The 23,616-nt window shown below is 41.3% G+C and overlaps 1 protein-coding gene across 2 annotated transcripts; it reads right to left on the bottom strand.

The window, feature by feature from the left end:
• Positions 1–1,025: 1,025 nt before the first annotated feature.
• Positions 1,026–22,647, bottom strand: FANCB (FA complementation group B). Of its 2 annotated transcripts, none has more exons than XM_074983353.1 (8): positions 21,691–22,647; positions 19,834–19,986; positions 19,193–19,285; positions 17,398–17,526; positions 16,591–16,754; positions 13,007–13,461; positions 10,777–11,014; positions 1,026–3,168 (listed from the first exon to the last, which is right to left on the bottom strand). In XM_074983353.1, exons 1-8 carry the CDS (start codon positions 22,609–22,611, stop codon positions 2,754–2,756), a joined length of 2,568 nt encoding a protein of 855 aa, XP_074839454.1. In that variant the 5' UTR covers positions 22,612–22,647; the 3' UTR covers positions 1,026–2,753. The 2 variants fall into 2 exon arrangements, with proteins under 2 accessions (XP_074839454.1, XP_074839456.1); XM_074983355.1 differs by having other exon boundaries at positions 2,961–3,146.
• Between the last annotated feature and the right edge of the window lie 969 nt (positions 22,648–23,616).

A 23,616-nucleotide genomic window follows, 5' to 3' on the forward strand; every position in this document is an offset into this window, starting at 1 on the left:
AGCATGGGGTTCCAACACAGCCATCTCAATGGTGGTGTGGGGTGGGGAGGTGTCATCCCTCAACAGTGGGTCCCACAGCTCCCTAAAGTAGGGACAGCTGGCTGGGTCCTGGCTGGACTGGTGGGTGCCGTCCCAGGTCCTCATACAGCCCTGCCTTAACTCTTCAGCCTTACACCACAGCTGGTTGTGGGGGTTGGGAAGGGTGGTCTTGGGCAGGCAGGCCCTTTGGGAGATGCATAAAGGTGGGGCTGTTCCTATGGTGTCCTGTAGTGTCCGTCAGCACTTCTTCATCCCTCCAGAGCCCCAGGAGCTCTGGCTCCATCCATAATTGGGCCCTCCTTTTTGTGAGCCAGTCGGGGTCCTGGCTGCCCTCAGCTGGCTCCCTAGGGGAGCCCTGGAGAGTGCAAGGCTCTTGTTGTTGCAGCGGTGGCTGTGAAGTGTGACCCATGTGCTGCCTGTCTCCACACACTCAGGTTCCTGCCTGGGGTGGGTCTCTGGGTCTTTGCAGCTTTAAAAGTGGCTGAAGCTAGAGAGCACAGAGCCCTGCTGGGGCTGCCTGGAATGTCTCTGCGCTCCAGCTGGCCACTGCCAAGGCGGACCACTCTTTCAGAAAAAGGGGTCAGGAGCACTTACACATACTTTCTTCTGAAAGAAGGTGCTCTTCCTTATTTGGGAGTGGAGTTTGGAATCCAGAAGACATGGTGCTTTCTTCCAGACTCCTTCTGAAAGCGCACCTTTAATGTGTAGATGCTCCATGGATCTTCCAGAAGAAGCTGGTCCTCTTCTGGAAGATCATGCATGTGTAGACGCGGCCTCTTGGTGCTGCAGCTGTCCCCAGTGGCCACTCTCAGTACTGCATCCCTCCTGTCCTTTCACCTCCTGCCCTCTCCTTTTCTGTGTTCTGGAAAACAGCCCCACTCCCAGCACTTCACATTTCCCAGGCACAACCCAAACCTGACCTTGCTTTAAGTTTGTGTAAAAGAAAGCATCACACCAAATTTCATAGTTGTAGCTTTTATGGTTTAAGAGGAGTTCTTGAACAAACGTAGCACCAACCAACAGACAGATGCACTCTAAAATCTATCTACACCTATTTAAGAAATTTAGATTATTCAGCTAGAAAGGGAGCTCTTTTAGACGCTCTCCAGATTCACACTCCTAAGATACATGGATGCTGAAGCTGGGCAACTGGTGGAATCTTCAAACATCAGTGGCTACTGGAGCCCTCTTGCAGCGATGAACAATCCAAAGACAATGTTGCAAAGTGGGAGAATGGCACACTTCAGTTTATTCCATCATCTCTTCAGTTCCAAAGCTGTAACAAGTACTCTGAAGAAGGGAGGGTAAACAGACTAAGTGTGTGAAATCTATGTTGAAGAAATCCAGTTACAAGAGAGTGACTTATTTCTCCTTCAGGTGTTCTCTTTATATTCCTGCTTTTGCGAATCTAGCAAGCAGTAATCACCTGAAAAGCCGAGAGCTACAGGAGAAATTTAGTGCATTATGCACAACTCCTAAAGAGTGACAGCCTTTTTAAACACGCTAGAATATGCTCCCCACTGCTTGTTCTCATAAACTATCAGTTTAGTGTTCTAGGGAGCCATTTGAATAATTTCCCATATAGGTGATGAAGAAAATACACAAGAGGAAAACACAGGGCTTTCAACTTCAGAATGCTGATATGTAGTATTTTTTTTCCTGGAAATCACAGTGAATTATCATATTCTTGCAATCAGATCCCTAGTCAGACTGGAGAAGTCCGAGGTGATTTGCTGACTGAACACAACTTTTTACACAGCACTGCATCACTGCATTTGCAACATGATGGATTCCTGGCTAGTGTCAATTTCATAAACATGCCTTCTATATTTGGAACAGAGTGTTTTGCTAGTCAGTACTGCAGGATTCATATTTAGACGTGCATATGAAGTTATGTATATTGCTGAAACCGGAAAATTCATCAGCTTGAGAAAGAACACAAAGAGAGATGAGCTCTCCTGAAGCATTTCTATTACTGTTATAGGGTAATGCATGTGAAATTTGAGTTTCCTGATCAGAGGAGAACATGTGAAGGTCTGCAAGAGGTTGTAGAACGCCATCTTTCTTTGAACGAAATTTCCTTACCTCAGTTTTTATTTTGGAAAGTAAGATGAAAATGTATGTACTTCATTTAAATCATTGCTTTGAGGTAGAGCTGGGAATGAGGGGTTCAGCATGCAGGCTGCCCAGGGAGAGAGGACCAACCCAGCACGTTTTGACAGTAGCAGCTTCGGACAGGTGAGAAGCATTTCTCCATGGTCACTGCAGGTCCAGCAAGCACAGTCAGTGGAGTGGTGAATGCCTCCAGATGGGACAAGTCCAAGTTTGTCTGCCTCCTGTGCTTCACATCCATAGTGAGGAATATAACAACATATGCACTTAGCCCTCGCTCGCTGACAAAGGGGAACAATTAGAACTCAGAATGCCTCTTCCCACAGAAACAACAGACTTACAAATGAACTTTTAGAACACAACCTGTTTGTAAGTGTGGGACTTCTGTATTTGTCTACAGCAATTATGATTTACAGAGTGAAAAAGCTACATTAATACTAAGTACCTTCAAAAAGGAAAATATGTATATTAAAGACATTGGTAGAAGAAAAGTTTTATTTTCCATTTTCTAAAAAAAGGAGTTAGATATAGAAAGTAAAAACAAAATATAAATAGTGCTTGAAAGCTTCATTTAAATAAAATCGCATTCAAAATCAAAGTCATTATGAAGTGTTCAGTCTCCACGCAATCGAATCAGAATACAGCTGAGCCTCAGCAATTTTCAAAGTAATCTGTCTGTAAAGGGCACCACTCACTGTTTGGTCCATAATCAATGCTCTTTTTTTCTGTTCACGTTGAAGCTCCTCTCTGAATTGCTGTACTAGTTCTTTTTTGTCAGACGAAGATGGCACCCTATTCATCTTCTTGCCTGCCTCATGGTTAGGTGTCAAGTTGTTTTCAACTTCACTCACTGCAGAGGTGAGACAGCTCCCAAGGGTGACCATTTCCTTTTCCAAAGCTTGTGCAAAGTGCTCAGTAAGAATGTCCTTGCTTTCTAACTTTATGAGTTTTACTTTGCATGTTAGTGGAAGAAATCCAATGAGTCTGTGAAGGCACTGGAACAAGACAGTTTGATTTCTGTTTAAAAAAAAAATCAATATAAGGATATAATCCTTTCAGAATTTTTTAGTGGAACTATACAATGAAGCTACTCTGAACTGACCAGGAAAATTATCTATGCACCTTATTGTGTAAACCTTTTACATGACATTTCCTGTAGGTGGAATGACAATCAAAACCTTTCCTTTGGAGTTTCAGCCAAGTACTTCATAGCTAAAGAATGAATGCCAAACAGGCTTACACAACATCAGCCAAATACTCAGTGTTGAAATATACACACCCAGTTAAGAGTGCAGTGCATCATCTATTTCTGGGAGAAGTATTAGACTAATTAAGGGGGTTTCCTACAAGTGAAGGTGAATCTGTTTCCTTACATGCCGAGACAGAAGAAAGTCACTTGTGACAATGCAATGTGTGTTATCTGCATATTGCAGTACAGTAGAGGCATCACATTATTTATTTTAACAAGAGTGTTTTAGTTTATAATTTCCAGGTTTTTAAAAACAAGAGTAGGAGGCATAATAGTGGGCAGGAATACTGCTCCCACAAACTTCCATACTTTCATTAAGGTGTATAGGTGCAGAATTATTAGACAAAGAACCTCAGGGAAAACAGAATGGGCCTGTCAAATACTGTATCTCCTATGCTGGTTCAGCCGCAGAAAAAAGGAGTCTTAGGCTGCATCTGCACTATGAGATAAATTGGAATTTAAGGCAGTTAGCTCGATATTACTAAATGACTGTCTTCACTGTAAATACCATTAGCTTGATTTAGAGAGCACTAATATCAGTATCGTCAGTACCTGATGGTATAGCATCAAGCTTGAACTCAAAAGTTCAATTAAAGGCCAGTGTGGAAGCACCACATCTTAACAATCAAATTCGTTAGCTTCCAGAGGTCCCCCTATGTAACCCACAATGCCCCTCTGTGCTCTGCTCTGGCCGCTGCTCTCCAGGTGGACAGGAATTAGGTAACAGGAAGATTTCAAATCAGGACCAGGAAGCCTGTGGGGTCATGTTTGTATGAGAGCCTGAGAAATGTCTTTCTTTCTTTGCTATTAGCGCTGTCACTGCATCTACACATTACAAATAGCCCCTGCAGGGAGTTCATAGTTGGTATTTTTTTCTGCTCAGCCCAGTGCCAGCTGCTGCCCCGCTACACCACGTGGCAACAAGGCTATTGTGAGGGTCGTTCTTGCAAAAGAGGCTGAGAAACTTCTTCTCAGTGGTTTACCTTTGTGCGTGAACCTCTCTCACTCCCCCACAGGCACCAGGAAGTTGGGGTCTTTCCTAAAGTCAACCACCTCATGTGGCTAGCCCCCAACCCAATAAAAGGATGTGCCTGCCGTTTGGTGCCGACTATGCTGCCTGGAAGCACTATGCCCTAGTTTGTGCTCAGTTAGGGCACCAAAGGCAGGAAAGAATTACGGGGGCTTGTTGCCACTGGGGGGGTGTCCCCCAATGCCCCCCCACTGGACCCTCCCCATGTCCCTAGCAAGTGACTAGTGGGACTTGCTGCTGCCAGGGGTAGGGAGAGGAGTCTCCCCCCAACGGCTAAGATAGTTGTGGGGGGCTACTTCAACTACTTCAACATTTCAAGTGGCTCTGCAGCCACAGACTACAGCACCCCCCCACCAAAAATATTTTCGGGGGCTTGCAGTCCATTTCAGACACCTGCTTTGATATTTCTATTCAGAAATGTTAGCTATAAAATCTTTTTCCTATCTTCATGATTTGACCCCCCCACCCCCCCAGAAAAACACAGGAAGGAGGGCCAGTTGAGATTCCTGTTTCCATTAGAAGTTCAGCATATGAGGTTTCACTGCCATTCCCCGTGTGGTCAATGTAGTCGAGGGAAGACAAATATTTTTTTCCTAGATTTGTCTATCCTCTTTCTTCTAGTTTTGAGAATACGGTCTGTCCCTGTGTTACTTTCAGGGATCTGATGCAATCACAGGAGCGTTTGTGTGTGTGGTTTGGGGGGGGAGGGCGGTCAGTGGATGGCCAGTTGAGAACACAGCCTGTGCACAGAAGCCTTATAGTGCACCAGAAAGCAAAAGACGTTCCCCTTAGCAACTCCTTTTCCTCAAAACTTTTCTATCATCTCCTTCTTTAAGCTTTTCAAAGTCCCTGTATTATTTTCAGAGATCAGACGCAATCATGGGAGTGGGGACAGTCAGTGGATGGCCAGATGAGAATTAAGTTACAGAAGAAAGAGATTTCTGTTAACTTGGCCATCTCTGTGGATGCTTTACTTTTCCTTCCTTCCTATTGGAAAAATGGACATTTGCTTAATATGGAAGGGGAACGAGGAAAATGCAATGTGAGAAGAAGATGTCAAAGACCAGCAAGCATTCCCAGAATGCTACAGGGATGAGTGAACTGTGGGATAGCATCCCACAACGCACTACTGCAACAGTCAATGTTTGCCAATTGAGTGTGGCAGCAATAAGCCGACTTTGCGAGGAGCACGTGGGTAGATTAGAATAGTCAAAAACTGAATTTATGAATTCCGGAGTTATAAAATCAATATTAATAAATTAGATTTTCTCTCACAGAGCAGTCATAGCCTCAGAAGCCAAAGAGCTTAGACAGAGGCTTAGAGGAGCCCAATACATTGTATGTGATCCCAACTGCAGCATAAGCTCAAACTCCACTTATCTTCAGTCTCCTATACACTTTTTTAAAACAGAATTCATGGTGTTCCATTTTTTTCCACGGCATTCTAATTTCAGTCCATTTGAAGACAAAGGAAGATGGAAACCCCCCTTATTTCTTTATGACAAACCTCTGGCTTCAGTCTTGCCAGTGGTAGCAAAATGGATAAAAACCACGGTGAGCTATAGTTTTAGGAAGATTAATATTTAATCATTTTCCCTAGTGGATTCATTCAGAATCCCTTATATGATGTCCTTTACATGTGGTGACAATACACCATGTTGTTCATACAAAATAAAGAAGCTAATCTCTACATGGAGGGAGAAAAGCCAGTTGAGTGTCTTTGGTTAAGCTCAGAAGCAGAAGCAACACAGGTGATCAGGTAGATGATGATTTCTTCAGACAACCAACAGAAGCTGCCAAATCACAGGTCCTGTTTCTCATGGGAGACTTTAATCACTTAGACATTTGTTGGGGGACCAATACAGCAGCACACAGACAATCTACGAACTTTTTGGAGAACGTTGGGGAAAAATTCTTGGTACCAGTGCTGAGAGAAATGACCGGGGCAGTGTGCAGCTCACAAACAGGGAAGAAAGAGGAGGAGAAATAGAAGTGGGTGGCCACCTGGGCTGCAGAGATCTTGAGATGGTAGATTTCAGGATTCTGACAAAAGGAAGAAAGGTGAGCAGTAAAATACAGACCCTTGATTTCAAAAGAGCAGACCGACTCCCTGAGAGAACTGACGGGCAGGATCCCCTGGGAAGCTAATATGAATGGGAAAGGAGTTGAAGAGAACTGGAAGTATTTTAAAGAAGTCTTATTGAAGGCACAGGAACAAAACATCCCAATGCACAGTAAGAAAAACAAATATGGTAGGCAACCAGTTTGGCTTACAATGAAAATTCTTAGTGAGCTTAATCTCAAAAAAGGATGTGTATAAGAAGTGGAAACTTGGACAGATGACTAAGAAGGAGCACAAATATATGGCTGAAGAATGCCAGTGGGTAATCAGGAAAGTGAAAGCACAACTGGAATTGCAGCTAGCAAGGAAAGTGAAGGGTAACAAGAAGGGTTTCTACAAGCATGTTAACAATAAGAGGGTTATCAGGGAGGGTGTGGGGCTGTTACTGTATGAGGGAGGAAACCTGGTGGTAGATGGTGTGGGGAAAAGCTGAAGTACTCAATGCTTTTTTTGCCTCAGTCTTCATGGACAAGGTCAGCTCCCCAAATACAACACTAGGCAATGCAGTATGGGAAGGAAGTGGGCAGCCATCAGTGGGGAAAGAACAGGTTAAGAGCTACTTAGAAAAGCTAGATGCACACAAATCCATGGGTCTGGATTAAATTCATCCAAGGGCACAGACAGAATTGGCAGATGTCATTGCAGAGCCTTCGGCTATTATCTTTGAAAATTTGGAGATCGAGAGAGGTCCCGAATGACTGGAAAAAGGCAAATGTAGTGCCCATCTTTAAAAAAAGGAAAGATGGACAATCTAGGTAACTAGAGACTGGTCAGCCTTACCTCAGTCCCCTGAAAAAGAATGGTGAAGATCCTCAAGGAATCCATTTTGGACCACTGGAACAGGGGAAAGTGATCAAGAGTAGTCATCATGGATTCACCAAGGGCAAGTCATGCCTGACCAATCTGATTAGCTTCTATGATGAAGTAACTGGCTCTGTGGACATGGGGAAGTCAATGGATATGATAAACCTTCACTTTAGCAAAACTTTCCATACAGTCTCCCACAACATTCTTGTCCATAAGTTAAGGACGTATGGATTAGATCCATGGACTGTAAGATGGGTAGAAAGCTGGCTTGATGGACGGGCCCAACAGGTACTGGTCAATGGCTCAATGTCTGGTTGGTGGTCGGTTTCAAGTGGAGTGCCCCAAGAATCGGTTCTAGGGCCAGTACTGTGCAACCTCTTTATTAACGACCAAGATGAGGAGATGGTTTACACCCTTAGCAAATTTGCAGATGACACTTAGCTAGGGGGTCAGGTAGATAAACTGGAAGATAGGGATAGGGTCCAGAACAACCTAGACAAATTGGAGGATAGGGCCAAAAGAAATTTGATGAGGCTGAACAAGGGGAAGTGCAGAGTCCTGCACTTGGGATGGAAGAATCCTAAGCACTGTTATAGGCTAGGGACTGACTGGCTAAGTAGCAGTGCAGCAGAAAAGGACCTGGGGATTACAGTGGATGAAAGGCTGGATATGAGTCAACAGTGTGCCCTTGGAGCCAAGATGGCTAACAGCACATTGGGGTGCATTAGGAGAAGCATTTCCAGCAGATCTAGAGAAGTTATTATTCCCCTCTGTTTGGCACTGATGAGGCCACATCTGGAGTACTGTGCCCGGTTCTGGGCCTACCAATATAGAAAGGATGTGGATGCATTGTAGAGGGTTCAGCAGAGGTCAACGAAAATGATTAAGGGGGTGGAGGACATGACCTATGAGAAAAGGCTGAGAGATTTGGGCTTATTTTGTCTGCAGAAGGAAAAACTGAAGGGCAATTTGATAGCAGCCTTCAACATACTGAAAGGGGGCTCTAAAGAGGATGGAGAGAGACTGTTCTCCATGGTGACAGACAGCAGAACAAGGAGGAATGACCTTAAGTCACAGAGGGAGAGGTGTAGATTGGATATTAGGGAAAACTATTCAGCAGGAGAGTGGTGAAGCACTGGAATGTGTTACCAAGAGAAGGTGGTGAAATCTCCATCCCTAGAGGCTTTTGGCTACGTCTACATGTGAAGCCTACATCGAAATAGCTTATTTCGATGTAGCAACATCGAAATAGGCTTATTTCGATGAGTAACTTCTACACGTCCTCCAGGGCTGGCAACGTCGATGTTCAACTTCGATGTTGCGCAGCACCACATCGAAATAGGCGCTGCGAGGGAACGTCTACATGCCAAAGTAGCACACATCGAAATAAGGGTGCCAGGCACAGCTGCAGACAGGGTCACAGGGCGGACTCAACAGCAAGCCGCTCCCTTAAAGGGCCCCTCCTAGACACAGTTGCATTAAACAACACAAAATACACAGAGCTGACAACTGGTTGCAGACCCTGTGCCTGCAGCATGGATCCCCAGCTGCCGCAGCAGCAGCCAGAAGCCCTGGGCTAAGGGCTGCTGCACACGGTGGCCATAGAGCCCCGCAGGGGCTGGAGAGAGAGCGTCTCTCAACCCCTCAGCTGATGGTCGCCATGGTGGACCCCGCTATTTCGAAGTTGCGGGACGCGGATCGTCTACACGGTCCCTACTTCGACGTTCAACGTCGAAGTAGGGCGCTATTCCGATCCCCTCATGAGGTTAGCGACTTCGACGTCTTGCTGCCTAACGTCGAAGTTAACTTCGAAATAGTGCCCAACGCGTGTAGCCGCAACGGGCGCTATTTCGAAGTTAGTGCCGCTACTTCGAAGTAGCGTGCACGTGTAGACACAGCTTTTAAGTCCTGGCTGGGATGATTTAGTTGGGGTTGATCCTGTGTTAGGCAAGGGGCTGGACTAGACCTTCTGAGGTCCCTTCCAGGCCTAGAATTCTATGATTCTATGTTGAGTGAAAACTGAGTCCACTCTAGGTAAAGGAAGATCAGTAATACCTTCTCTTTACTCTTTGTCTTTCAGACTTCAGGGCAGTAAATATACCATGTTTCATATTTGAGTAGTATTTCATACTCTGTAGGCTACCAAGCTAAACACCACTATTATTATTAACAAATAATTGGCCTGTTAGAATAAGTTCTATGACCTACCCATTTTTGAAAAAGGCAAGACAAACTTTTGCTAATTCAACTGATCCACATTAGGGGGAAAAAGGGGGGGGGGGCAGCAATCTGTGACTATTCAGACAAAGATCTATATTATTATTTATTATACTTTTAGGATAGGAACTAATCAACACTGCATACCAAATATTGAATTAAATGTCACTTTGAGGTGTTGTTATTAAGTGTAATGGTCAATGATCGGTTCATTGTTTTTATAGGCTGAACCTCTCTAATCCGGAATTCTCTCATCTGGGAACATCCATAATCTAACATGATTTTAGTTAGCTGGATGACCACTTATCATGGGTGTGGTCAAGTTTTCTGTGTTCTCAAAGTTTGTTTCTAGCCACCAGTCCTGGATCTCAGTGTTTTGTGCTGTTAATTAGCTGTAGTTTACGCTTAAATGTCTTCTAAGAGCCCAATAAGCAGTGGAAGTGTTGGTAATGTTAGACAATATTGACCTCCTGTAGTTTGGCAAATTCTCTCATTTGGTACTGGCCAAGTCCCCTGGGTGCCAAACAAGAGAGGTTCAACCTTTAGATTTCTTATTTTTAAAATCTGCGTAACAGATGTTTAGTTTTATTTTAATATAAAATTTATCATGTCTTCAAACAGAATTCAAGACTTTCCTGAAATGACAAAATCTTGAAATTCAAATTGAACTACTGTAAGCTCCCCCCTCAAAAAAAAAAGGGGTGGGGAACTCATGAGAGCTGCAGATATTTGCACTCTCCAACTGTCTCATGAACTTTGTGCATAAGAAATCCTACAGGAAAGCCCACAAATTTCTGAACTTCATCCTTTGCTCAAGACTTGTGATCAGCAGTGAGAAGATTCTACCTCCTAGTGCCAAGGGAACATAGCCAAAGATCTAACTCAGAACTACTCTTCATTTTCCAAGGCTAGTAACCAAAAACAACTCTTAAGGTAGATGAACATACCTTATTCGGAGTTCATGGAACATTATATTCTGACATATTAAATAACATTAATCTAATATAGACTTTGATTTTATGCACAGGTGTCTGTGTAGAGCACAAATGATTGCAAATAGGCACACTATGGTAATTTAAAAGCACTCCTAACTGCCTGTCAATTAATAAACTGGCAAAATAATTATAATGAAAAAACAAATCTGCAAAACCTTAAGTAATGGAGGACTAAATATTCCCTAAGATCTCTAACTATTTTTACCTGCAAAACAACGTTAAAATTCCTTTGAATGGAGTTTTAGGATTCCAGCTAAAGACAGTGCCATGAGGACTTCCAAATTTATGACAAAACATATTTTCAGGGCATTCTTTGACTGGCACACACTCCATTTGTGACAATAGCCACAACTTCACTGTAGTCAGAGTGCAGTCAGGTGAGACTATCTGAAAGGAGAATTTGAGAGATACTGCTAGAATAGCAAATATATCTTCCATGGCGCCTGTAAGAAAAAATATGAAAGGGTATTAAAACTAAATATTTTATGCTTTAACAAATGCACATTTTGATCAGTTTCTTTCAGATGTCATTACCTCCTTCTTATAGTTATTTCAAGAAAGCTGAAACTGGGAACGTTTAATGTTTCCACGGCCATGAATGGTATCTACCTTGCTAACCTAAGGCTGCATCTACACTGTGAGATAAATTTGAATTTAAAGCCGTTAGTTTGATTGTAGCAAGTGACTGTTATTTAGTATAAATACCATTACCTTGATTTAGGGAGCACTCATATCAACAGCAAGCATAACAATGCTGGAACCGTGTGGATGTAGTGTCAAATGTGAATTTAACAGTTTGAATGAAGGCTAGTGTGGGAAGCAAATCGAATTTATTAACCTCCAGATGCTGACTGGTGCTGCTGCACCTGGCTCCCTGCTGCATCTAATGTAGCTTAAGATTGGTATCTCCCTTTTGCTTCACCTCACAGGATAGCTGTCACTCTTGGATCTTACCTTGCCTCTCAAGTCTACCAAAGCACCTAGCCCTTCCCAGAGAATTACCTTCCCACCACATTCTTACTGCTGTTCTTAGCAAACATCCAGGTCAACTGACAGAGGACCTCCTGTATATTAGAGAGAATTATCAATAAACTACTGTGCTAGTGTGATTGGTGGACCTTGGCCTTTGATTCACTAGCTCCTAAACAGCCTCTTGCCTGACTTTGCCCTCACAGATGACAGAGAACATTTACAATGGCCAAACTGGACAGTCTCTTTGTAAAAAAAATAAATGGACACAAATCAGATAGCAGGAATGGTAACATGCAAAAACCTGTAGGAGAATACTTCCATCTCCCTGGACACACAGTAACAGATTTAAACATAGCCATACTGCAGCAAAAAAATTTCAGAAACAGACTTCAAAGAGAAACTGCAGTCTCAGATGAAACTGTACACAATCATTTGCTAAACCAGAAATTTTTTGTGAAAGCAAGTCAGGCTCGAGATTTTGATGAGCATTTCCCAGAATCATAGACAGTTGCCTTGTTCTCCGCTTGCTCACCTGATCAGCTGCATGGGAACTGTGCCATGCAGACTGCTCTGACACCATGAATCCTGGAATTCCAAGGTCTGTGGCTCCAAAGCAGTCATACTATGTCAGGGTTCCCAGGACCTGGGCTGGTGGGCTGAAAGCCCTGGAAGTTCGAGGTTTCCAGGCTCCCTGATGTGGAGAGATTAACTGGAGCTCTGGTCCTAGTTTCATGGCAGGGAATCTGGAAGACTGGAGAATTCTGGCCTGAAGCCAAAGCCCTCAGAACTTGCACGTTCTCTGTCATGGACCTGAGAGCCTGGAATGAGTTCCCCAAGTTTGCAGCTGTGAGGCACTTTTCATGGCAGGACTTCCCCAGCACTGTAAACCCCAAGTATGTCTGGGAGTCCAGACAAGGGGTAAGTGAAACTGACAATCTCAGCTTCACATGAAAAGCTGGCTCTCCCATCCAAATGCTATATCGGAAATACGTCAGCATTTCCGAAGTGACATTTTTTAGAATTTTCAGGTTACAAAAAGTTTTGAATATTAGGTTCCAATACTTTGGACTACTCATCTGCTATCAGTGCCAACTAACTTGGTTTTGTTAGGTACCTTTGAAATTTTTCTCAGTTTTCTCTAAATAAAGAACCTAATTTTAAGTTACCTATAAATTGTGTACTGCTCTCTTCCTTTTTTAGCTCACTAAATCGATTTAAACCGTAATCCTAGTACAGAACCTGGAAGCAACTCACTTCACTTTTTCCACAGTGACAACTTACCATTTTTCCACCTGAGTCAGTTTCCAACTCATGATAGATCATTACTTTACAATGAAGCACATATTACGATCAATGTGATTACAACACAGAAGATTAGATTATGGCTTGAAAACAAAGACGAGTCAATTGAACCAGCTCTTCAGACTAAATGTGAACAAGTCATCAATGCATGATATATTTACCTGTACAATGACTATTATTCTTTAGCAAATTTACTGAATATTTCCCACTTGAAATATCTTCCAGGCAAAATGAAATTTTTCCACATGATAAATTCAACTTTTTGCTTTCCTGTAGGTTGCCATCTTGATATTTTCTCCTCTTAGCATGTAGTAGTATTATACAACACACATCACGGAATGCCAGCAGTGGTGAAAGGTGGGTAACAGCAACAAATGTCTTTGCCCCATCTGCTGGAATTTCAGAAGGCCTTCCATGGTATTCTTTTTTCAGGCCATTCTTGCTGCAGAAGTCCAGTTTTATCCTCTTTGGTCGTTGCTCCATTTGGCATGAGGAGGTAGACATTGCTGAGAAAGCCTGGTTCAGTTTAACTAATTTACTCTGACACTCAATAACTGGAGAAATTGAAGTGAAGTCATGACGCATTACCAGGGATAAGCGAACATCATTCAGTGACCTGTAAAACCCATAAAAGATATCTGGATTTCAAGCTCACACTTTACAATCAAATATAATCAAAATTTTGCAAAAATGTATACTGACATTTAACAGTCTAACATTTTGGAAATTCAAGGTTTTATGTGGTCAGCCATTATCATATGAACTGATCAAAATTTTAAACATAGGTTCAGACTAACAAATGTAATAGTGCAAAGATGTTTGATAAGCACTTTGAAGGTATTTTTGGCACATACTTAACCCATTGTATTAGGTTCCAAAATACAGGCTGGGATTTTTAGAGGAACCTACAGGAATGAGCTGTCCAATTCAAATTGAAAGTTAATAGCATCTGTGTGCTAAATTTCCTTAGATGTGACTGGATTTTCAGTGACATGTTCTTGTCTATGAACTATAAAGTCTGAAGTTTATTTTTAAATTTTCTTTTGTAGAAGACATTTCCTTACAATACAGTACAGCAACATTCCTTCGCTCTTTAAAATTTGTTTGAAATGTGATGTTACTCCTTTAAGCATCATAGATCACTTTTGCTACACTATACTTAGTTTTAAAAAGCTCTGTGGAGTTTTGTTCAAACATATGTGAATTTCAAATGAAGGTGTTAAATTACTATACTAATTAATATAACAGTTGATATAGTGCTGTGTGAAATTTGTAAAATGCTCTATTCACTTTAATATTACTCTAAATTATTCTCTCACAAAGGCCCTTAAAGGACTTAAAATTAACAAACACTGTTTTATCAGTCACTTAAGATTCAAGTAGAATTCACATTTAAGACTTACATTTCACAGTTTTCTTTGCAGTGAGGTAACATCTTATGCTACAATACAATATTGCAATTTTGCTTAATAGGAAGAGGAAATGCTTTTAGGCATAGGCATCACTGGTTAAATATTCTATAGTCCCATTAAAAACAACAACAAAGTTGAACAGAAAATTGCTACTATGATCAGAGCTGAAAATTAGAAACTTAAAACATCTCCCTCTACAGCTCTTATAAGATGAAGAGGATGTCAAATTTTTATAAAGTCATAGTAATCTGGTAGCGGAGAAAGACTATTTCAATACGTTTGACACAGTGGCTACAGGACTTAGCAGGTCAGTTCAGTTAGTCATTCAGTGGCACCAACAGTCAGAAAGCCTAACTTTCACAATCTCTAATATGTTGCCTATGGGAGTATAGGTAGAGCCCTACACGGCGAAAGATTTCTATCTGCATACACACATATCTATGGACAGACATCGATATCTGTGAACCGCAGCATTCTACTCATGGGAACCCCAGCAGCTAAGAGAGAAAAGAATATGGTACTGCCACTCCCAGAAGCCAACTCCCCATGCTGGCAGCTCCTCCCAGCAGAGGCTGTACTGCCCCCAGAGGGGCTGTAGGACCTCTGGCAGGGAAGACACATGCATGGAAGCAATGTGGGTGGTACAGCTGCACAGTCGGGAGGAGCTGCTGGCACAGAGCACTGGTTCCTGGGATTGGCAACACAGCGCTCTTCTTTGGCCTCTGTAGTTCACTGGAGTAGAGCACTGTGGTTCAGTGGATACCAATTCTATCCACATCTGTGCAGGGCTCTAAATATAGACCAAAAGGTAACAGCTCTGCCTTTAAAAAGCAACGTGTGTTCCTGTGTCAAGTTCATGAGTTCAAGATTTTCTTTAAAATAACTTGCAAATTAAATACTTGCTAAGCATATTTTTCTAGGATAGAAGTGAAATATTTCTGAGCACTCTTGGAAATGAAAATGTTCAACTATGAAAGTCAAGATAACAGAATAAACAAACCCTTTCATGAAAGTTAGTTCTATTTAATTTTTGTATGCATACAGAAGTGCTAAAAATGTATTTACAACTGATTTAAATCATGTGGGATTGCCAAATTTTAAGTCTGACTTCACACCAACTTGAAACATAACTCATTTCAGAAGACTAACAGTGGAGTATCTGAATGTACATCCCATGGCCAGATGTCACAAGTGTTATGGTGAACAGAATGTCTGATTCTACTGTACTTTTCTCTTAAAATGACATGGACTCAATTTAAAAAGAAAAAAACATTTTTACATTTATTGAAAGAACTATGCTAAGGCAACAGTAAGGGTACAGTGAAAAATAAACCCAGAAAAGCAAAACTTAAAGACCTCTTAGCATTGATGTATTCATATTGCATATAGGTATTGTATTATGTCCAGTTTTCTTCATTCCTATGTAATTTACAATTTCTTTAACTTCATAATAGAGGTAGCTAAACCACGGTTCTTTTACAATGAAAGTGTGGCTTGACAGCTCCCCACCCATTCTGCGTCTATTTAAACTAGAGTTGGGGCTCGGGGCTTCTGCCCTGTAGTGGGATAAGGTGGATAGGGAGGCTAGACATTCTGCCTCATACCTACTGTCAGAAGTTTGCCACCCCCCAACAGCTTGAGTCATGCTCCCCCAGGCACGTCCCGCCCTCACCATCAGCCACCCCTCCCTGCAGCTCCCAAGTGTTAGCTCTGTGGAGACAGATAGCATCTAAAGCAGCAGTTCTTCCTACAGCTCCCAAATGGTTTCTGTTACCTCTCCCTGTGCGAGTAGCACCCAGCTTATCAGCTCCAACAACTGTCACACACCATGTGACAAAGGGAAACCAGCAAACTCTGGGAAAAATCCGGTAGTCTACTACTACTACTACTACTCCAGAGTCTACTGCCACATGTCTTCACGCTGAACAAAACCAGTGGCAACACAGGTCCTGAGGCTTCAGCCCTATAGGGCACATCATCAGGGCCTCAGCAGGAGCGGGGCTGAAATCTTGAACCTGGGTAAACTCCTGAGGAGATGAAGAGGCTTGAGGTTCCACTCCATATAGACCTGAACTCTGAGCCCCAGCAGGTGCCTCTTGCAAGGTAAAAGTTCCAAGATCCTCTGCCTGCGAGGGCTGAAGTCCTGAGCCCTGGAGGTGCACCTCAGGTCTTAAACTGTTGAAAGTTTGGCCACCCCCGGTTTAGAAGATATAGATTTCTAAAGCACACAGCCAAAAGTTACAAGTCATTTTTTTAAAACTTTGTAGTCACTTGCAGCTTTGCAAAGACAGGATCCAACTTACAAAGTAAGTCATTAGAATATATTTACTTACAAGTTAGGTGATTCTCTTATTTTAATTCCAACTACCAGTCTGTCATCCACCACACGGTGCCATAATTTCTCTATGAAATGTTCTGGGATCTCAGATGTCAGTGTCATCTTTTTATCAAGAGGATGAAGATTTTCCGTATCATCCCAGAGAGAAACAAGACCTTCCTTAGAGAAAAATATATCAGTTTAAATAACTGAAGTGCATGTACTATATAATTCTTTTACTTCAGTTAAGTATTTTTATGGTCCTGTTTACCAAGTAGTATTCAGCTGGCTATGAGGACAAAAAATAAATTTATCTGGAACATGCTGTTATACCTGAAATATGAATGGAAATTAAATTCTATCTTTTACAAGCAACATAAGATGTATTTACCTAACTGTGCTGTGCCATGAACTCCTCATATGCATTAAACAACCTCAAAATTCAACCTTCCATTGTGAAAAATTACTATATCAACCCTGGACTACCACATAACCCTATTGGCTTGAATAGGATTATGTGATCAAAGTTATCTTGCATGATTACTCTCAATATCTTAATAGCTTTAGGTACCTGACATTATTAAATAAACCAATCATCAACTGAAAGGTGAATTTAGAGGTAAACCTACACTGGAGCATCTGTTTCAGGACATGTGAATATACCATATATCCAGGACAATATATACTGAAGAGTCAATTTCCTTAGATCTGTCACCTTTTCAACCCACAACTGAAAAATCAGTTTTGTACTAACTACAGTTAAAATAGATCATATTTCATTTTGACCATAATATAGAAACTGTAACAGCATAATCTATTTTACCTCTTCTGCAGTTGGTAGGATATGCTCTCTCTCGTGGACAAGGTCTATTAATGCACGGCAAGATTCAAAAAGAACCTTCTCCTTGAGCCGTAAATGATGCTGCAGCTCCCGAACAGAAGCGTAGCCAGCCTTTGGGGTATAAAAAGGGTGGTGACTAGTGTTAGTTAGCCAGCAAAGTACGAGTGAGATCTTAAAAGCTCCCTGTGGCTTTTCAGCTTTATATTATACTCTAAACATTTATGTCAAAATAAAAAATTAAAAAAAAAAATAAAAAAGGTTAGGCACTGAAATTCATGTTTTGAACATAAAGGCGTTGTTGCCAAAACAAAATTGGCTGCTGATCTTAAAGAGAAAAAGAAAAAGAAACAAACCCTTGCTTTTTAAAAAGAGTTTTCTGGATTCTTTAAAACAATACAAAACAAAAAACCCAGACTATTTAGTCATCTTTTCTTGCTTCACTTTCTTATCTAAATAGAAAATTCTTTTTGCCTATATTGGTAGTGATTAATGGTTAAACAAAGTAAGACCCTACACTTAACCATGTTAAATATAGAGAAATGCCATAAAGTTAACTTCTGAATGCACCCATCTCATCAATTAAAATCTTCATGGAATATTCTAGGAACACATTTATTATTTGAGTGAAAATCAGAAAAGGGGTGGGTGGGGGAGGCTGGGGACCATTCAAGCCCCTTGCACTTAATTAGCAGACTTAGCTGCTTCAACATCTGCCCCCTCCCCCTGGGAACTGCCACTGGCACTGTAGGGAAGAGAGAGGAGGAAGCCCTGAGCTTTGCAGACCAGATCAAGGCAATCCGTGGTCAGCACATCATCCACAGGCTCTGTCTGGCAGTGGGGAGGAAGCGGATCTGTGCTCTTCATTCCCTACCCCTTGCCAGCTAAGGGAACAGCGACACAGGGAAATTCTGTTCCTAAACTTTCCTGCAGGCTCCAACTCATCATTCCCCCTGACTGGGAAACCTGGCCAAGGACAGTGGCAGGGAATGGTGCCTGCATGCACAGGGCAGTGCACAGCAACCTCTTCCCCTCCAGAAGCTGTGCCAGGTAGGCGCCCCAATCCCCGGCCCTACTCCTGAACCTTACCTCCTGCCCAAACAGCTCATCCCAAACCCAGTCCCCAGCAGCTTCCTCTTATACATTGTACCCCTCATTTCTGAACCCTCCCCAGAGTCTATGGGGGCCCCAATAAAATCTACTGGCCTTGGGCCATCTGATTCAGAGGCTAATTTAAGCCATAGATTATTAATCAAAGCTAACAGTTTCACAATTTCATATTTGAGCTCCTTTGAAAAGTTTTGGTGAATGCTAGCCGATAATGGTGACTTATTACCATTTACCGATTTGTTCCAAAACAACCACTTTCGACCACCTCTAGTCTGGAATGGTCCCTCAGATATGTTGCGCAAAAGAATGGCATCTGGTATAGGAATCTCCCTTGCATCCTCTGTACTTAATAATCATGCAAAAATTCATTTAGTGTCTCCACAATGGTCTTATCTTCCTTGATTACTCACTTAACACCCTTATTTTTCTAGTGGCTCCACTAACAATTTGGCAGGCTGCTCCTATCATTTTTTTGTTGATGTTAGTGTACGTGTTTTGCTATTTGCTCTACACATTTTTTCTGGCTTGCCTAATTACACTTTTTCACTTGACTTGCCAGTTTATGCTCCTTTTTACTTTCTGCTGTAGAATCTGATTTCTAATTTCTAAAAAAACAAAGTAATGGCAATTTACATATCAAGATATACAGAAAGTACTGCAGAATGCAAACCTGCAGTCTTGCTTCAAGGGCCTGGATGGTAAGAAAACCATTCTCCTGTAGTCCTTCTGCAGGAGGAAAAACCTCCTTACACTTGATGTCACTCTAAAGAAAAGCAAACATTAGTATACAAGCTGATAATAAACTGCAGCTGATTGTCAAACAATTCTAGGATAGCTTATGATGAGCAATTAAAAAGCCACAAGAACCATAATGTGCAATAAAAAAAAAATCTTATTTACCAAAGAAAATTAGAGTATAATATTAAACATTGCAAAGACCGATTTGTGAGAAATTAACTAACAAGTGCAAGGCACTCAATTAAGTGTCTTTAGTTGACCAAAAAATAAACATTGTAGCAAATGTTGCAATATGAAGCATCAACAAGAAGCCTCTTAAGCATTATTTTAATTTACCCATATAATTTCTGTTACTGATGATCATTTCAAGTCAGTTATTTTGAATGATTCTTGCTTATTATAACCTCACTATTAAAATAAAAGACATAGTATTGACATTTAAGTGGGAATCTGATATATAGTATGTTCAACTTCACTCTGTTCAAGTACTTTTATTAATAGTATTTTGAGGTTTGGGTCATGAAATTTCATTAGTGTGTACTAAATGGGTAAGAAAAGATAAACTGAACTTACTGCATAGCTGACCTTGCCAGAATCTGTTATAATGAATTTACTTAAACTATCTGTATTGGAGATGTCCTTAAAAAGCAATAAAATTTGTTCAGTCCCAGTGCCGATAAAATCATCTATCAGGACAGACATCGCTTCTTGCCATCTGGAAGTAACCTACGATAAAATGCAGTAATATGTATTTTTCTAGCACATCTGTGTTTGAGATTCAATTTTGTTGCAGTTCTCCCACAATTCTTTAAAACAAAACAAAAATCATAAGACAGCAATTGTTTTTTCACCAGCATATAGTTCAGCCTAGAGCAGCAGCTCTCAAACTGTTGGTTAGGATCCCAGAATGGGTAATGATCCTTTCTTCAATGGGGTCACCAGTGCTGGCTTTAAGATGGAGCCCTGGGTGTAAACCAAAGACTGATCCCCATTGCCTAGCACTGAAGCCCTGGGGCTAGGGTGGGCTCAGGTTTGGTCCTCACTCCTAGGGTCTTGTAGTAGTTTTCACTGCCAGAAGGGGAGGCGTTATATTGCAATGAAGTTGGAGAATGCCCTGGTTTATGGGCTGGAGCTCAATACTGTAAACTCAAGTCCAAAATTCTGTTCCTGTCATTGACTAGCTGTGTCACCAAGGTCAAATTAGTTAGCTTCTGTTCCTCTATCTTCTCAGATTTTTAAAGTGGGTTTGTCTTTAAAAGAAAACTCCACTTTTCCACATCCTTCAAATACTGCAGTTTTTGATCGTTTATTCTTAAACACAATGTACAATTTATTGAGACCTATGATTTAGTCATATTTCCCTCACCAATATTTAAGACAGTTGTAGATCTAAACTGTGCACTTCACATGGAAAACGAGCTTATACTCATAACAGTTAAGGAGATCGTAACTTTAAGCATTTACAGATCTCCATATTCCTTATGAAAGCTCAACTTAGAGATAAAAATAGCAAATTAAATGCTTGTGTCAACTATGATCATTAAATACAAAAGAGCTGAACAAAAAGGACATTTTTTGTATTCTGAGACCAAACTGTGAGATTTCAACTAAAACTAGACTACATGGAGATTTTGGTAGCATATCAACAAAACACTAACAATTCACACTGCCTCATGAATTTAGGAAAACTAAGGCCGAAAACAGTCCATTGGCGTCACCAGCTGCATTTCTTTGTTGCCAAAATGTCAGGAAAAGTTAGCAGAATTCAAGTAGCAAATTTAAATTTGGGTTTAACATCTGTTCAGCCCTCTAAAATTTATGAATGTTTTTACATAACAACACAGTCTTGTTACATGACCAATTCTTATTTTAAACAACTTTTGAAACAGTAATAGGTTCACTGACTAAGTCTCTCTATTTTTATTAAGCTGCTTAAATCATTTAGGCTCTCTCTATACTACAAAAATAACTTCAAAGTTGCTTACTTCAAAGTTGCTTACTTCAAAGTACAATTTCAAAGTAGAGCATCTACACACACCCTGCTTTGAAGTTAAACTTCGAAGTAGGGCACTACTCCATTCCTGTGAATGGAATAAGGACGTCGAAGCTGGGCTCCCTAGTTAACTTCGAAGTAAGGGAAAACGTGTGTAGATTCCCTGCTGGCTACTCGGATGTAGTGCCTAACTTTGAAGTTAACATCGAAATTAGTTCCTACTGTAGATGCATCCCTAGAGTTTTTAGGCAAATCACAGAGCAACACTAGGAAAGATGTATCCTACTGTATTCAGATCACTTTAATAGAAGCAACATAAAGAAGAGCAGATAATCAATACTAATCTCTCTGTTGGGAGAACCTGACTTACAAATGTGGATAGAGAAAAAATAAACCCACAAATTTACACTGATACTAGCTATATACAACTATAATACCTGAAAGCTGTCATTATGCACTGCACAGACGTTTCCAGAAGCAAATGATACAACAAACAGTGAGCCATTTATGCCTGTTTCTGCTACTTGTATTGAACAGGGCTCTTCATATGGAAGCTGACAGACATCTTTAGGAAGACCATCTTGGAACCAAATTAACTGTTTTTTGCGGGTGATGGCTACAACTGATGTTCTGAATGGACTTCTTGATATATTAATCCTGCAGACGTGTACAGAAGATATCACGCTGCTGTAGGCATGAGGCAGAAAACAGATGCCACTTAATATTTTCTGATTTTCAATTGCATATACAACAAACTCACTACCCCAGATGGCTCCATCTGATTTTGAAAGAGGGTGCCTGTCTTTTTCTTCTGACAGACAAACAGCTCTTATCCCTATTACTACAATGCCTTCATTCTCAACTTCATCTGCCCATTCAATGGAAGAAAACTGAACAGAAGCACTTAGCACGGTGCAAGTTTTGGTAGAAATATAAAAAAGTCTTTTGGCGTGTCTCCACAATACTGTCGGACCATTAAGCAACCTTATATCATCTTTCAATTCATAGTCCAATTTAAAATGTAAGCACTGTTCAAATTCATTGGAGCTGTGAAACAACAACAAAAAATATTTGAAAACACTATTATTTTTTTTCCTTCTCATCAAAATACAGGGGAGATTAACTCCTGTTCTGAAATCTGCTGCACAGCTACAAGAAACAATTTCAATATTCAAGCTTCCACCATGCATGCTGAGCAGTCCTGAGGATTTTTGAACAAACACGTTAGTGCCACTGTCATATACCATTCTCTTGACATGTAATCTTGTTTTTTCAGCTGCACATTTTGCTTTTGACAGCTGAAAAATGAGGACTTCGCCATTGTAAGATAAAATTTTTTCTTGTTCATCTGACAGCATTTCCTTTTATGGTTGCTCCACTACATGAATCCTGGATGTCTCTCCATGTTTCATTACGATACTTTTTCTGTTAAATGAAATTTGTAATCCAAGTGGAGTTTTCAATCTACAAAACAAAAAAACCTTTTTAGATCAGTGGTTATCAAATTTTTTGGCCCACTGCCCAAACTTTCTGTGGAACACTAGCTAACCACCCACGATAACAAAATGTATTTGCTTATCTCTAAATACGTTCGAGACTAAATTATTCATATTAAGTTACTGGAGCACAAAAACATAACTATGCAGCTATGACATAATCCGGCATATAATTAGATCTTGTTAGTTTGCCAAGCCTTACTTTAAATAAAGTAAAATATTAAATTATGTCCGAAACAAAAGGTTTCAATGTTGTCTTGATTTATGGAAGGGGCGGGGAACCTTTTTTGGATTAGGGATCGCTGACTTACAGGAAAAAAAAAAAAAAAAGTCAGTTGGGAGCCGGACAAAGGTGAGAAGCAAACAAAAGCAACAACAAAAATAATCCAAGTCTCACTGATATGGCCCCTGACTGAAACACCTCACTCACTCTCACTCCAGCCCCATGGTGAGGGGGAAGGAGGACCAAGGTTCAAGGCTTCCTATAAGCTAAGTTAACTCTTCCGGGGTCCTAGAACTAACAGATTTTGTGCCGCCCCTCACTCTGAGGTGGGACCAAAAATGAGGAGTTCTGTATACGGAAAGGGGTGGCTGGGGAGCAGGAAAGGGACGGGCATGTTGGATATAGGCATGAGGGAGAATGCAGGAGGCTGAGGGTGGGGTGGGGTCTGCGTGGGAAGCAGGGTTCAAGAGGAAGGGGCTGGGGATCTGTCTGGGAGGGGGTGCAGGAGGAGGAGAGATCAGGTCAGGGGGGCCATGTGGGCGATGGGGATGTGGGGTCTGGCCATGAGGGGGCACTTACCTGGCTCTGCACTTCCTGACACCATCCTCCACTATTCCCATTAGCTAGAATTGCAGCCAATGTGA

The sequence above is a fragment of the Carettochelys insculpta genome, chromosome 1, assembly GCF_033958435.1.
Source record: "Carettochelys insculpta isolate YL-2023 chromosome 1, ASM3395843v1, whole genome shotgun sequence".
NCBI lineage: Eukaryota > Metazoa > Chordata > Testudines > Carettochelyidae > Carettochelys > Carettochelys insculpta.

What these genes read in the sequence shown, in the direction of transcription:
- FANCB (XM_074983353.1), bottom strand. Translation starts at nt 22,611, where the DNA reads ATGCTGTCAGATGAACAAGAAAAAATTTTATCTTACAATGGCGAAGTC. An exon ending in TGCATAATGACAGCTTTCAG is followed by an intron (nt 19,987 to 21,690) that starts GTATTATAGTTG and finishes ATTTTATCGTAG; the next exon opens with GTTACTTCCAGATGGCAAGA. An exon ending in ATTTTAACGTTGTTTTGCAG is followed by an intron (nt 3,169 to 10,776) that starts GTAAAAATAGTT and finishes TTTTTTAAACAG; the next exon opens with AAATCAAACTGTCTTGTTCC.